The following is a 17231-nucleotide window of genomic DNA, read 5'->3' on the forward strand; positions in this document are numbered from 1 at the left end:
GACCATCAGGTCAACATTCGTGTCAGATCCTGTGTCTATACAGTAGGTGAGAGATGTCCTTTGACAGACAGAATCTAAATGTCTCAAAAGAAGAGCAGGGAGACCAAATACAACCACCCCAATTGTATTGTATTAACATACTCTACCATACATATTGTATACGTTATATTGTATTAACATACATACAGATTGTATAAGTTATATTGTATTACCATACTCTATACCATACAGATTGTATAAGTTATATATTATTAACATACTCTACCATTCAGATGGTATAAGTGATATGGTTTAACATGCTCAAGCATACAGATTGGACAAACCTTTATGTTATTCGAAAACAGTTACATTGTGCCGTTTTAAAGACAAAATAGACAGGATAAAGATGGGTTCACCCACTGTTCACTATAATGTTTTTTATTTATTTTTTTACCCTTCATGAGCATTAAAAATGAATGAAAATTCAGTGTTTTTTGCAAAAGCTAATGAAGGTGCACCATACTTTGATCTTAGTACAACAAATACATCTGCCACCTGCGTGCGTGCGCCATGCGTGCGCCGTGTGTGTGTGTGCGTGTGTGCAGGGCGGGGCGGGGCAGGGCGGTGTGTGAGCAAGTGTGCATGTTTGCGTGCATGTGTTTGTTAGCAAGATAACTCGACAACAGATGGGCAGACTTTCATGCAACGGAGGAGAAAATGATCATTAGTCTGTCCCAAAGACAGGATTACCTTTTGTGTTGAAAAGGTCAAAGGTCATGGGCACAATCCAGAGACCTTGCTGAGGGCGAGGTTTGCTGCTATGCTCCATTTGCATACTTTTGAAGTGTATTTTCTTCAGGTAAAGGAGACAAAGATCCAGCTGATTTGAAATGTTAATAGTCTAATACAGGTGTCTTCAACATGAATCCAATGTATCAATAGAAAAGATTAACATAATTATTTATAACACTGATGATGACAGTGTCAAATAAGTCTATGAAGCAATGAAAACTATAAAAGGTCCATGGCCTAATAAATGTGTTGCTATACATCTACAAGAACGGTGTGCAGGACTTAGCTATCTTGGAAATTTTTACTTATAGTACTAAAAGTGGGGCAAAAATGCCCCATGACCAGGCCTGGAATTTCCTCATTTTATGGACAACGCCTTTGGTGTTGTCAATTTTTTGACAACACCAATTTTTTGCCAGGGCAGATGGGGACTCTGGGGAGTTAAGATTTCAGAATCTCACAAAAAGACACTGGTGTCTACATGACAAGAAAGAGACACCGGTGTCTACTGTCTACATATTGACCAGAAAGAGACAGAGGAGAAAGTGGTCAGCTGGGGCATTAAGGCCACTGTGGCCTCAGGTCATGCCATTGGTTTCAGGGGCACAAGGCCAAACTGAGGGGCAACGGCGGCATGCATGGCCTTCATGGCCTCCATGAAATTCCTGCCCTGCCCATGACACATATTCAGTACAGTGTAATTTCACACCCAATTCAATTAATTTGAATCGTCGTGGTTGAACCACTTAAAACCATATACTTCATTGGCCCCACAAAAATTATTTGTCATAAATAGCTGATCCACAAACCCACAAGGCACAATTCAATTCAATGCATTGCAATTCAATGCATTGCGCACTAGTAGACCTGCCATTTCCACGTCATTTTCATCTATGTTCGCAAAATGTTCGCTTATAATGTCATGTCCAGAAGAGGGACACTTGGGTTCATGTGGCAGTTACTTAAACTTTGGCAAACTTTGATGCCACGTTTATGGCACCATCGTGGATATTGTGTCTGGGAGTCTGGACGACACTGAGACGGCTGATAGTGTGTAGTGTGTTGTCACAATGAGTAAAAAGTGTATTTTCTTCCAAATAATAATGAAAGATGTATCGTTATTATGCAAATGGAGTAAATTGATTTCTAGTTTGCAAACATGAACATATTTACAGAATAGCACCCAGATAGCACCTACGATTGTATTGTCTGGGCTGTACGAGCCTTACATATATTATGGTCTCTGTACTGTTTGTAAATATTTCATTTTATTTATGATTACACTTTGAAAAGTGTATTTTTGTCCGCAAGACCGCAACATGTCAGCCTCTTCCAAAACACATGATGATGTAAATGTTCCCAGAATTCTGAACACCAAATAAGTTCCAGATCGCTTAATTAAAAAGACATTATAAACATGGCTGATGAGGAGGCTGGCTTCAATCCACAGCAGATCTGCTTGCTTCGGGCACACTGTGGAAAATTATGCCAGATTTCCAGCATTTGTTCTTTAACTTATTAAAGTCTGATTAAATCCGGGAAAGCATCTGTATCATTTTAGGTTTTATCATACTGTAGCTAAAACCAGGTTTTTTAATTAAACTGATTTAGAACAGTGGTTCTCAAAGGGGGGTCCTTGAGGGGGTTCCAACAAAATGAGTTAATATGGCATCAAACTATTTTGATTTAGCTACATTTTATACATTGGCTAATCCAAAATATCTGATATACAAGATCACGGCTATGAGCCTGCAGATCTACTATTTTTGAAAGATCGTGAAAATGTGTGAGAATCTTTGAACACACATGTAAATGTACTTGTAAAATGTTTGAAAATAGCAGATCTACATCCGTATATATACAGTATATATATATATATGTCACGGTTTTTTTGCGTCTCAGAGAATTAGAGAAACGGAGCGCTTGCCGTGCCGCACAGGGCGGAACAAGCGGTCGCCACAACAACGTCCTCCAGGCGGAGCCACTCGATTGTCCACGACATTGCAAGCGGCGCGAAGGCCAGCGGACCTTGGTCCTGCTCTTCGCCCCCGAGCGCCGCAGGCGCGAGTGGCCGCGAAGAGCGGGCCAGGCCGCTTGGCCGGCGGAGCGCCGCGCGAGTTACGAAGCCGTGGTGAATGCAATCGTTATATTTATGCCCAGGCCGTAAGGCCTGGGCAAGCCCACGATAAACGCCCTGTCCAAGTGACTACAATGGAGCTAATGGCTAAGCTAGGCTAGGCTAGGCTAGGCTAGGCTAGTAAATAAAGAAAGAGAGTCGCAAACGAGTGACGTCAGCGCCTTCACTATTGAATGGCTGCGTCGCCATCTGGTGGTGATTAGTGTGTGGTGAACTACAAAACGAGCGCTCTTACCACAGTCTCCCTGAGTTACCCAGTTACCCTGTAACATATATATATATATATATATATATATATATATATATATATATGGTGATATATATGGTGCTCAAGTTTTGAGCACCACTGATTACAGAATAACAACATAGGTTTTTTCTACAAAATACATCAAAGTAGAACGGGGTCTCAGTTGTTAAACATGGATTGGAGGGCTAGCGGAGCGGGTCTGGCATGGCTACATGACTACACATGGGTCTAATCTAATGCTGCACATGGTGGCGAAAGAAACTGTGTTTAGAGACACACAAAAGCGGCTTATTTAATAGAAGAGCGACTACAACCACATCAGGGCTGAATGGTGGAAGGAGAGAGTGTGCCAATGTTGTTCCAAAGCCCAGAGGAAAGAGAATTGATTTAGTGTGTATGTGTGTGTGTGTGTGTGTGTGTGTGTGTGTGTGTGTGTGTGTGTGTGTGTGTGTGTGTGTGTATGTGCGTGCGTGCGTGCGTGCGTGCGTGCGTGCGTGCGTGCGTGCGTGCGTGCGTGCGTGTGTGCGCGCGCGACTACTGCAAGTAGGGAATTCTAGCCTATATTATATAATGTCCGCTATTTTTATTGATTTGGTTGAACACACACAGGTCCATTAACCACTTTCAAGCTGGCGTCGCTATTTTCTGCAGACACAAATTTTCATTTAAAACATTTCTAAAAGTTCAAACTATTTGAAAAATACGTCTTGGTTAATCGAGTAGTGTCTAACATCTAGTGGCTGTAATTTCCTCATCTACCGTATCTTTTGTTGGTGTTTGTTTTTAAGCCCTGGCTGTAATTCTAATGAGCTCTTGAGGAACCCGGTCAAATATGTCACAGGTTCAAATGCAACTAGAAAAAGTGCTCCTCGGAACACACGTCTCCGCCAGGTCAGGTAGGTTATTGTGGGCAAGCAATGTTCGGGAATTCGCCAATTAAGGTTGGAATATGAAAAATCCGCCAGATCCATTTTGATCACATGACCATAGAGATGATCTTTGTACCAAATCTGTGGGAGTAATATCAGAAAATGTGTTTAACAACAAAAAAAAAATCGGCCTCTTGGTGGCGCTGTAACAGGCTGATGTGAAACACTTGGGGCAGGGGTTCTGCTCTGGCATCCAGAGAGTGTGCGTGCACAGTTTCGCTTCGATCGGGCCAACGATGCCGGAGATTAGCTGCTCACGGACGGACGGACAGACGGACGGACGGACGGACGGACACACACAGACGGACAGGGTGCAAAAAAAATAGTCTCAGCCACTCCTTCGGCCTGGTGGAGACAATGAAGGAAATCTAAACTGTCTGCTAATGATTGAAATGATTAAACAAACGTGATCCAGCAGCATGCGAGCATCGAATATGTGTGTGTGCAGTGCACGTGTGCGTGTGCATGCGAGTGAGTGTGTGTGTTTGTGCTCTCACACTGCGGACACCTGGACCTGCACAGATGACCAGCAGAGCACTGAGAATGATCGCCACAACATGTCTCAGTGCCTCAGTGCCTTGGCTTGTATGTGTGTGTGTGTGTGTGTGTGTGTGTGTGTGTGTGTGTGTGTGTGTGTGTGTGTGTGTGTGTGTGTGTGTGTGCAGTTTTCCCTTTTTGTTCATTATTCACAATAAGGGGCGTCTGGCCTCACAGGGACGCATACTAAAACGTAGTATCATAAACTATGATGAGAACTACAGTAACTGCGCAGAGGACGGGAGAGAGGTCAAATGACATGCAACAACGTACCCACTCGGTGCCAAAATACCAGCCCCCCCCCAGAGCTAGTCCACCAACGCACCAGGACAGCAATTAAGACTCACTTCAGTGAACCGTTTGAAATTATGTATTATTTACTACTTATAAACACATGTATCCTTGCAATAGCTAAGCTTTCAGTGGGGCATCTCATCTTGCGGACACTGTGCTCCAGATGATCACACAGGACATTATCTCTCTCACACACACGCACGCACGCACACGCGTGCACAAACACACACACACACACACACACACACACACACACACACACACACACACACACACACACACACACACACACACACACACACACACACACACACACACACACACACACGCCTGAAGGGTGAGACCCAGCAGGGTTCTGGGGGGGGTTAGCTTGAAAAGCTAATTGCTTTTTCACCTGCATTAATCCACTCCGGCTCAGTCCCTCGACGAGGCTAACATTAGCACAATTACCGACTCATTAACAAGTCAGCCATTTTTGCGAAAATGGGGCCCGAGGGAACCCGTGTCTATTTGAGCGACAACCTAATTGAAATTTGATGGGTGGCAGGTCTCTAAATGACAGAACAAAGGAAATATGGATTATCGCGTTGTCCTTGGCTAACCTTGACATATTTGTGTTTGATTTCCCCCCGCCATTATTACAAATAGTAACTCATGACACACATGCTCTCTCTCTCTCTCTCTCTCTCTCTCTCTCTCTCTCTCTCTCTCTCTCTCTCTCTCTCTCTCTCATCTCTCTCTCTCTCTCTCTCTCTCTCTCTCTCTCTCTCTCTCTCTCTCTCTCTTGGAGGTCGGCTATTTTCGGTGCTTGATACCACACTAAACTAATCAAGTCAATACTGGCATGGATTTCTACATGGAGAGAGCAATTCTGTCAACATAAGATGCTGCATTCAAGTTCAGGAGAGTTTGGACAAGGCAATTCTCTTGAATGCTGCCTTCAGGTATGGCATGGTGACGTTGGACAACATTATGTTGAGTGAGTGCCTTTTCTTTTAAAAGCGAGGTCTTCTGAGTTGCATGATTTGCATGATTATAATAGTTGCCAACCGCATCTGGGGGGGGGGGGGGGTACTCTGGGAACCCAGGCTATTTGAGTCTTCTTTAAACACTTCCTACCTGATGTCCCTAATTTGAGCTTGTCATTGTAGGTGAACATTTTCCCTAGATGTTCAAACATTTTCAAATTTTTTTTTTTTACTAGTTGTGGATTGCTTTTGTTTGGCTTGTTTTTGAAGTGTAGTTGCTTATTTGGCCTTGCTTTCAACAGTTTAAAAAAAATAGCTAATATAATAAAGCTCAAGTGGTGAAACTTTTGGGCTTTTTTGGGCTTTTGGGCCCGTAGACCTGGTCGCTTGTTTCACTCACAGAATCTGGCAACCGGAGAAATTTCCTCTTGGTGCAGTGCAGTGCGATGCAATGCAATGATTTCTCTTAACAAAAGCACTATTACTAGCTTTGCTTTGAAGTCCATTAGTATAGGAATTGAGAGTTGAGATTGAGAATATGGTATTTAGTTAAAATGTGTGACGGGAAAATGTCTCTGGCTTATTTAGGCTTCTGGAAGTTCTGCACTGTAGCAGACTAGACTCTGGTCCATTCTAGAGGAGGATTTACCACCGACCGCAAGCACCGACTGAACAGGCTCAGTTTTCCATCGACGGGTTCCGCCAGCCCTATCGACTTCCTGTTGGCAACAACGCTTTTCGACGGCAAATTGTCAGAACATCTGTGCGGTTAAAAGCTACCTTAAGACACATTTTATACAGGGGCTTAAGTGGTTATAAGCACATCTAGTTTAACGGGCAACGTTGCAGACTGTGCACCAAAAACCCTACCTTTAATGAGGTTGAGGACATAATAAACATGATGTTGCGAGTGTGTTTTGTGTTTTTTTCTGTGTTTAGATTTTGGGTCTTTCAACAGGGGGTCTGAGACCCCTATGGGGGTCCTCAGAGATACTGCAGGGGGTCCACCAAATCTTTGTGTGATAGGGACTTTTTGAGCGGTACAAACCGCTCCTACATTTCACGTTGTGTGTATTAGTACGGATCCATGTATGGATAGCCAAAATGTATTAGTATACGGATGAGATCCGTGCTCATACACTTGGGGGCCTTTTCCACCGGCAAATAACTGGAAAAGGTTTTGTGTACAGGGAAAACAGAGCAGACCAAGTACAGAGTCAAAGGTCAAGTTTGCAAAGAATTCACTGTGGAGGTGCTGGTAGACATGGTAAGACATTGTTACTGTGCCCAGCCGTATGCCAATCCCGTGCCAAATCTCTCTAATGTCTTTGTATTAAAAGGTGTGTGAAAAACAGCCCCAGGCTCTCTTCAAATAGTGGAAACCAGTTTTACCAGGACAGGGAGTGAGAGAGAGGCCGTTCTCGGACTAAGTGGTTAGTAGTGCGTCAGCAACTTTGGACCAATCAGCTGGTCACGACTGCAGGGGCTCGTCGTTGGCAGCTCACAAATGTTGAATCATTTTTTTACGAAAATATCAACAAAAAAAATTAGGTTTTTGCCCCCAACAGCGATATTTCTGACATCATTTTGAATCAAATACTTAATGCCTTCTTCTGGCTGACATCTGCCTGTGCAGTCTTTTAAAGAAAGTCCTCAGGTTTAGTTCCCCTCTCCCACAAAAGAAAAGGAGGCACAATCCTATAAAGTCCCCTTGAGAGAAGTGTAGCTACTTTGACCAACAACAGTGTCCTTCACACAAGCTTTCCAGCATCACCTTGAGATGGTGGTGTATGTATTCAGGGTGCAGTAGACGAGGGCCATCCATACACAACATAGCCTGAGAGAGAGACACACACAAGGACCATCGATACACAACGCAACTGAGAGACCACACACACACACACACACACACACACACACACACACACACACACACACACACACACACACACACACACACACACACACACACAAGCGGGGGCATCTGAAAAGGGGACCAAAAGACATGAGAGAAAGTGGAGAACAAAATCAAATGGCTCTCTACCAGTTACTCTGCAGGACTTCTGTTGTTCTCCCACCAAAAAGGCCCCGGTGGTGAGCAGCCCCCCCCCTTTTTTTTTTCAACAGGCAAAAGACGGGGCCACCCGGACCCGAGCTGCCCCGTCATCCATTACGGCAGCGGGCGTCAGAGACACAGACTGGCCCTGGCGCGGCGCCAAGGAGGATGCTATCAGAGCTGAACCACTGCTGTTACTCTGTGCCACACGGCCGGGCAAGAGGGTTGGATAACCCCAAGAAAGATGGTAAGACCTCCCACCAGGTCACCGCACACGGGCACGCACACACACACACACACACACACACACACACGCACACGCACACGCACACGCACACGCACACGCACACGCACACACACACCAAGGATTGAGAGAGGGAGACACATGAGGAGAGGATTAAAAATGTAATTGTAAAAAAATTAAAAAACGGTGGGCACTGCCGCTGACTGACTGTGGAACGACGGAGACAAAAAGGAAGAGGGAGGACAGACAATACAGGAGGACAGGAAGATGATCGAGGGGAGGAATGTTTGAGGAGGAAGAGAGAAAAAGTAAATGAGACATGAAGAGAGAGCGAAAAGTGGGGATGAAAAATTGAGCACACAGACGGATGGACCCGTGAAAAGAGGCACCGCCGGTTCTGAATGTAAAGGAAGGCGAAGGGAAAAGGGGCTGCGTGTGAAAAGAGCGCGGCAGAGTGAGGAATGAGGCTTGAGGCACAAGACTAATGACAAGAGAAGTGCTGCTTAACCTGCACTCCATCGCTCTGTGAGAGCTCGTATGTGGAGGTGTCGGGGGTCCGCTGGTAGGAGGAAGGGAGCTGTGTGTGTGTGTGTGTGTGTGTGTGTGGGAGGAGGGTGTCTCCCTGGGAGACAGAGAGAGCTGGGTATTCTGCTGTGACGCCCCGCTCCGCTCCTGATGGTCCCGAACGTACTGACATGCGTATTGTCACTGTAGGGCAGAAACCTGGTATCTCAAGTTTCAGATTTGAATGTGTTATCGTAAAGTAAAGCCCTGCTTCATCATCATACAAGACTGTCTAGTGAACTAGTGAAAATAGCAGATCTACAAGCTTGTATAGATCAGCTATTTTCACTATTTTAAATCATTTTTAAAATGATGGAAACGAACGGCTTTGGACATACAGGGTTTACACCCGACAACAACGATATGGCACTGTGTATCGTCACAGTTGCCTCGCCTCGCGGTGTGGGAGCGTCCCGACTCCCGCCTAGATAGTCAAAGGGACAGTGCCCTCAATACCCTCATACCTAACGAAATACTTCACCATGGTGAGAGACACCCACAGCCACAATAGACGGAGGGACAATGATCTGGTACACCACCCAAATAAAGAACAAACATGGGAAAATGGCTCGTTCTACCACTCTGCCACCACAATGTGGAATGCCCAGACACCATCCATTAAAAGATGAAAAATTACTGGTTTCTTACAAAATAAAGTATTCAATAAAGAAATAAGAACTCTCCACCCCGCTCACCATCACTGGCGCTATACCCCCCCCTCTCCCTCCCGGCCCCCCGACCCCTCCCTTCCCACTTCTTGCACCGGGACAAAACGCAGTGCCATCGCCGCGTCACGCTTCAATCGTACCCCCTGCTCCTCAGGCTGATCGCTTTGTTGCCGCTGCGCGCACACCCAGAAGTGCCCTGTCCCATCCCGCGCCTCGCTGCCTGCAGTCCCCCCCCTCTCTCTTTTTTCCTCCCCCCTACAGTTACAAAACAAATCTCCCCTCTGACAGCATAATTCACATGGGGCAAGGCTCCTGGGAGGACTTGAGGTGGGAGAGATGGAGGAGAGACTGAGCCAGCGCAGGGAGCGCCGGACGGCCAGGCTAACCTCTGCACAGGCTTGGCTGGATGTCTCCCCACGTAACCTCAAGGCCCATTCAGCCGTGGCTGGAGAGAGAGAGAGAGAGAGAGAGAGAGAGAGAGAGAGAGAGAGAGAGAGAGACAGAGAGGAAAAAAAGGGGGTGACAGAGGATTCGGCAGTGGTCCCCCGACACCCCCATCCCTCCCCACCTCCCCTTCCACCATGTATGCTTGAGTGAATGCCGTTGAGCCTAATACCCACTAATCTGGTCATCAAATACTCCTGCTGCCGGCGATTGGAAATCTGCTTGGCTGTTTTTTTTTTCTCCTCCAGGCAGCCAGCGGGTATAGTGAGGAGGAGGAAGGTCTGTGTGCCAAACGGCCTTGAGGAGCGAGTCTCACAGCACAGAGTCTCTCCCTCGAAGAGAGGAGGAGAAGAGGAGAGTAGAGCTCAGATACAGAACGGAAAGAGAGCCGGGTGAATGTGTAGAATGTAGGAGAGAAGAGGACGAGGAAGTGGAAGGAGCGAGGGAGGACAGCATGAGGACACAGAGTGAGAAGGACGAGGTCGTTCAAGGTCAATCCAAGCCCTTATCGAAAGACAAGACAAGCAGAATGTGTAGTAGCAATAGTTATTCTTATAGCCTATAGCTTAACCACTATAGCTCAATTTTGTACACAGAAAATATTGAAACCGATCTACAAGCTTTGTGAAGTGTTGTAGGCGTATAGATCTTATACAAAAGATTGAAAATGTCTATAATGGGGGAGGCCAGTTGGAAAGGGTTAGTTTAGTTGTGGTTAATTTGACCCATATTTACACAGCATGGCAGTTGTTTGACCTGATTATGCAAATCCCACTTCAAGTATGAATCATCAGTGAGTATAGCCGGCCCAACATTGTGAAAAACTAGGCTTGTTAACCATGGCAGCAGCAGCAATACAAGCGGTGAGAAAGATTTTCACCAGCTTGTGACACATCCTTTCTAAGTGGGCAGTCACAGCGGGGGGGACGTGGGTGGGCACCAGAGGTCTGTTATCCTGCACCCACACACCCACACACCCACACACACACACACACACACACACACACACACACACACACACACACACACACACCAACCAGAACCCCGCTCTTGACTGACAGGCTGACAAACCATGACTGCCATCTGTCACCAAAAAAGACACCACCACCCACCACCACCACGGGACCTAAAGACTATACTTCTGCAGAGAGTGAGGAGATGGGGGGGGGGGCACAGTTGGTGATACCCATTGAGAAATGCCCAGTCTTGTCCGGAGGACAGATGGTGTTGGTCTCCAGGCATTCAGTTCAACTTCATGTGTCTTTTCTCTTAAACCATCAATTCCTCTTGCTGCTTTCTAAAAAAAACAGAAACGGGAACCTTCCTTTGTGCCCCAGGTTTCATCAAAGCTTCATTTAAAAAGGCTCAGCTGAAAAGGGGCAAAGCATGGCGAGGGGGCATGAGGAGGAGGAGGAGGAGTGTGGTAGAGCTATACATGTACTGAAGGCATTCAGCAGGTACCAACTCCTCAACCCCCAACATCCAAGTTCACACCACAGGCACCGCGGGCACAAAAAGACTCCCCCCATTTCTTGAGCAAACTGGCTTCGCCCAGCTTTTTTCCCAAATGTTTGGTACACGTCTCACCCTAAAGCTTAACTACATGAACCCTACTGCGCCTCTATTCAGGGGAAAACATTCTGTGAAAATAGCCGATCTATGACTACGAGTATAGTGTAGATTTTCAGTGAAGAGATTTGCTGTACCGGCAAAGAAAAGGAGCGGACCAAGTTGCAGGATCTCTGTATATGGGCTGAAGTGGTTAAACCAATATCAGTATTTCTTATACTGTACACAGGTGTCTATCATTTTAGGAATGAAAGGCCCAAAAGAAAAGAGAAAAGAATACCTTAAATTCTGTGGGATACAATGATGTATTTGCTCAAATTTGCATCCACTGCCTTCTAACCAGGACAGGAACAACTTCACAATCACAAACAAAATCATTCACAAAACAAGAGCAATAGGGTCAATTACCTCATCAGATAGATCCTGGCTTACTAACTCATCATGCATTAGCACTCTGTAACTCATGGCTCGGTCAATAACTAGTAGTTAGTTACAGATCATTTGCTAAATAATTCAACACAGCAATCAATCTGGAAGTGCTAATTGTGTGACCTGATTAACATTTGAGGAAGTCTCTACTCTCTAGTTTAAAACATTAAACGTCAAAGGCATTACACCCTGATTGCTTTATTGGTCTGTGCCATCATGTCTGTAGGATTGTATTTCATTTGTTTTCCTACCATGAAATGTATCTGGTTGAAATGAAATTGGGCTACAGCCTCCTAATTGATGTTGATACACTGCCTGATTGGTAATTATAAAATGTCACTATATTGTTACATAACACAACACATGCCCGATTTAACTTAAATGTTTTACCTCTCCACAATCCACATAGGCATGATAGCCTACAGAACTTCTCGGGGAGTTTAAGCCATATTCATAAATACGTAATACCGTCACATTACTGCTGCCTATGTTCTCTCGCTTGCCAGATATATGTAGCGATTGACTTTCTTAATAACATATTTAGACGACCCTGTCAGATGTCGTCCGTGACAAACAGGTGGGTCCCAGTTTGGATACATATCATGTGACATATGTGCCAAATAATGACACAAGACAACAAAGTCACTAGGCTGCGTGCGACCTCTAGTCTCAGCTCCGCCCAACTCAAAGGATAACTCCAATGCTCAATATGAAATAAATTGATAGGCTACGAAATGAATGAGTAAATAAACCAACAAACACCAAAAGGACTAAAGATGTGGACATGTCCGAGATTTTGCATCCGTCGTTTGACTTTTTCAAAAACGCAGTTAACTTGACTCGAAAAATCTAAACTGCGTCTCCCCCAAACATTGAATCACCTACAACACTGCTCTCGTTTGAGTGAATGTTTAACAATGCAAAGTAATTAAACAAGAAACCAACACAGAAAAACATCAACAGCACACTAGACAACAAGTTATTGTTTTTCAAGGGCTTCTGGTGTTTGTTCAATGCACCTGAAAACTCGAGCTTTACGCACGATCGTGCGTAAAATTGCCTTTCTTTGGTTTACGCACGTAAACTACAAATATATACCGGACCCGGACCGGTATAGCAAAGTTGTGATACAAACAGGACATGAGACTAATATAATGCTATGTTACGATCATCGTCATAAGATAATTGACAGCATCCTTACCTATTTGGCAGATGAGGATCAACTGGACAGAGACTATCAAGCCTCTTGGTGCAGTAATAGTACGCGCCTCCATGTTGTAGCTATGATGTAAAGGTTACAGTCAGAATCAGGTAAAAAACACTACTTGTGTTCAGTTGACGGGGGGAATAAATCCCGGCGCAGCAGGTTTCACAGTAGTTTATTCATGCTGTATGTGTAGCAGATGGATGGGATCCCCTCTCTCTGTCTCTTTGTACTTCCAGCCCGGTGCGATGTGGTGCGTGTCGTCTCTTCACGCAGAGTGACTGTAGTGAGAGACACGGAGTGAGTCCGGAGCGCAGCGCTATGAGACCGTGCGCCCCCCACAGACAGACCACACCGTCACACATCTATCTGCTGTCTGCTCTCACGTGAAACGCGTTTAATGATTTAATAATACAAATAATAATTATAAATAATGCCTTAGCATTCTTTACGATTTTTTAAAATTAGTCAAATAGCCGATCTACAAGCTCACAATGTGTCAATGTAGATCTATTTTCACTATTTAAAAATGTTTTTCAAAATAGTAAAATGTGCCTAAAAGATTGGGGGGTAAGGCGGGAGATATAGGGCCCTCAAAGTCTTACTGTACCATGTGCTGTTTACATTTCTGACAAATGAAGTACAGTCAATGAATCAATCAATATGGTTGTTGTATGTTTTTCTAAGCCTCCCAGAAGGTAGTATGGTTTAAACTCCCCCACAGTAGCCTCACCAGGGACGTGCAGAGAATGTTATAGAGGCAGGGGCTGAAATTTATAAAGGGCCTTTTGGTGGGAAATATCGAAAATAGCAGACCTCCAAGCTCACAACGCGACGCGTTGTGTATGATCTTGGAGGTCGGCTATTTTCGGTACATGATACCACACTGAGCTAAGCATAATCAAGTGAATACTGAGAGTTTGGACAAGGCAATTTGTGTTTCTTTCACCATAGTAAAAACGGCATTGATGGTCTGAAGAGGGCACTTTTTTAGAGAGGGATAAAAGGGCAGGGGCTCAAGCCCCATTTGATGTCTATGTGTGCACGTGCCTGAGCCTCACCATTTCCACTGGGCAGGGGTCATCAGTATGTCTGTATAGTACATGGACAAATCTGTCTGTGGCTTGGCCTTGTCCGTGGCAAAATTTAGATTGTGTTTAATGTCCTTAATTTGATCATAAGACCCAAATTACTGAATGTCAGTCAGGTTTTCTTTAGAATATGTAAATGACTCTTATCTTCTGTGACATTTTGGCACATGTACAGTAGGAGTCCACTAGTAGTACATGGTTCACTGGTTGCTCAGCCGTTTTTTTTATTTTATTTTCAAGGACCACTATCACTCTGAGAGTATACAAATGGAACAGGTCCAATTGGTTCCATTTGTACACTCTCAGAGCTACAGACCTGCATGGTCATTCAGGTCTAGCTCTTTATGCGTTTCTGGTAGCATTATTGTCAGCTCATTTGCATGGCAATGGCAAAAAAATATATTCTTTTTTGACAAAAATGTCCACCACAAGATGACCCCTGTCATTGGGGGAAAAAAGAAAGAAAAAAGAAGCAGACAGCCATATTGAAAGTGCTGTTTCATACTCCCACCACACCCCATAGATAGATAGATTTCTGGTGGTGGAGGCTTTGAAGAGCAGCATGGGGCCGTTTAAAAGGCATAATTGAGTGAGAGGAACTATTTTTTTGTGTGGTTGGCGGGGGGGCCGCTGACCTCTTGACTTCAAGGAGCGCGTTTCACGCCCCCGTTGAAATGGAGACGGGCTACACATCACCACTGACCCAGAAACACCAATTCAGACAGTCCAATGAGGAGCAATTCTCTGTGTATTTGTGTGTGTGCATGTGCGTGTGCTTGTGTGTGTGTGTGTGTGTGTGTGTGTGTGTGTGTGTGTGTGTGTGTGTGTGTGTGTGTGTGTGTGTGTGTGTGTGTGTGTGTGTGTGTGTGTCTTCCCACATTGTGGCTGTTGGGGGTGACATGGGACCATGGGATGCACTGCAGAGCTATGGGCACAGTTTGTATTGGGGGCGGGTTATAAGACCCCCCACTAGATATTGTAAATTGAGTTTAGATTAAACTTTTTTATATAGATTTCATAGATAGCTTCATAGATTGGTTTATAGCACTATCACTGTGTAGCATTGTATTGGTTTCATTTTAATGTGTATTTTCAGGCAGTTTGGACGTATAGTATGAGGTTTCCATCCCGGCAGGGGCGATATGATACAAGCACACACAAAACGCAGACTTAAAGAGAGGAAATATACAGTATAGGCTATATTAGAAAGTTATTGACAGTTGTGAAACTATTGCACCACACAACCTCCACAGTCACAAGTGGATGTGATGTGATGCAGGCTTCTCATACATAATGGTCTGGATAAAGATATTATTATTATTATTGGAATTATTTGCTCCTCCTATACAGTGGTTTCTTTTTTTAAGATGTATTTTGGTGCTTTTATGCCTTTATTGATAGGACAGTAGACTGTCAGGAAACGGGGAGAGAGATGGGAAGTGACACGCAGCAAAGGTCGTCGTGAACGGGATTTCGAACCCGAGACACGCTGTCAGGCTGGCACTGCAACCTAGGGTACCCGGACCAACATGCCGGAGGCCCGGGCCAAACAGTGGTTTCTAAACTGTGTGCAGAGGCATGCCGCTGTGCTGTGAGATAAGTCCAGGTGTGCCAGGGAATTACTATTTATTTTAATGTATTTACTATATATATATACGCTAACATCACACCAGCAGCCCGTAATCTGGGTGTGATTTTCGATAACGACCTATCATTCAACAAACACATTACAACCGTTGTCCAATCCTGACTATTTCCAGTTGAGGAACATAAAACAAATCAAGCCATTTTTGTTAGCCCCTGATCTTGAAAAGGTAATCCATGCCCTCATTTCATCACAACTTGACTACTGCAACTCCCTCTACTCCGGTCTCACCAAAAAAAAAAAAAAACTATCCCGCCTACAGTTGATCCAAAACGCTGCTGCTAGATTGCTCACAAATACAAAGAAACGTGACCATATCACCCCATTTTGGCTGCTCTTCATTGGTTACCTGTGAGCTATACATGTGATTTTCCTTCTAATCACTTATAAAGCCCTACATGGACTGGCTCCTACCTATAAATTAGATATGCTGCCCTTTTATGAGTCAGGGCGCACCCTTAGGACCTCAGATAAGGCCCTTTTGAAAGGCCACGATACCAACATGATTACCCGAGGAGACCGGGCTTTTGCCGCCCGGGACCCAGGTTGTGGAATGCACTGCCAGTGCAACTTAGGTTAGCAGCTTCCCTGCCACTGTTTAAATCACTGCTTAATACATATCTATTTATACTAAATGTTTTTCTTAATTGTTGTGATGTGATAGTACACATTTTTAATTTATGATTTGTGATTCAATTTGTGTTGTGTTTTTGCTCTGTGTTTCGGTGTGTTATGCATTGTGCTTTTGCTTTGTTACATGATGTTTTAACCTTGGCTTGTGCAGCACTTTGTGACTTTGTTTTGAAAGGTGCTATATACATAAAATTCATTATCATTCAGACACATTTTTGGGCACAAAAAAAGCTTGAAAACTGCTGCTCTAATACAGAGCTCAACCTTTTCAGGTTGTGACACCTCAATATAATCATAATAGAACTGGTGACCCCCCAAAATAATCATATTTGAAATTGACATTTCACTGTCATCTGGGGACTCTGCCAAAATCATGTGGGAACCCCCTGGGGGTCCCGACCCACAGGTTTAGAACCACTGTTTTAGGCTTAGGGCATCAGCCTTCCATGCTCAGCAGCACATTTACAAGCAGACTGTTGAAGTCCTAAAAGGAAATGAGAGTTGGCAGATACCTCCCATTTAATGGGAGATTCTGTTGCACTGTTTAGATCCAAGACTCTCTTGTTTGTCTCCAGCGGGGTAAAGTTACCACGAAAATCACCATATGTGAGAGCATTTAGACTAGAGGAGGCACATCCCGTCCCGTAGCCTAGCTTGTGTTTACTGAATCAGTTGCTTCTCAGAGAGTGCATAAACAGTGGAGTTCAGATTAGCTATGCTTTTTATAAATGCTTCAGACGTGCTAAATGCACATAAAGAACGTTGCTGCTTGCTGCTGCTGTTGTTGCAACTGACCCCGGA

The 17231-nt window shown here is 44.6% G+C and overlaps 1 protein-coding gene across 1 annotated transcript in view; it reads right to left on the bottom strand.

Annotated features, from left to right (window-relative positions):
* ptprz1a (protein tyrosine phosphatase receptor type Z1a) overlaps nt 1–13325 on the bottom strand; it is a 102619-nt gene extending 89294 nt beyond the window's left edge. Inside the window, exon 1 of the mRNA XM_080736421.1 lies at nt 13059–13325. Within this exon, the coding sequence (XP_080592547.1) occupies nt 13059–13131 (73 nt within the window). The 5' untranslated portion in view covers nt 13132–13325. The remainder of the gene's footprint in view (nt 1–13058) is intronic.
* Nucleotides 13326–17231: the final 3906 nt, after the last annotated feature.

The sequence above is a fragment of the Nannobrachium achirus genome (genome assembly GCF_963921795.1).
Source record: "Nannobrachium achirus genome assembly, chromosome: 11".
Taxonomy (NCBI): Eukaryota; Metazoa; Chordata; class Actinopteri; order Myctophiformes; family Myctophidae; genus Nannobrachium; species Nannobrachium achirus.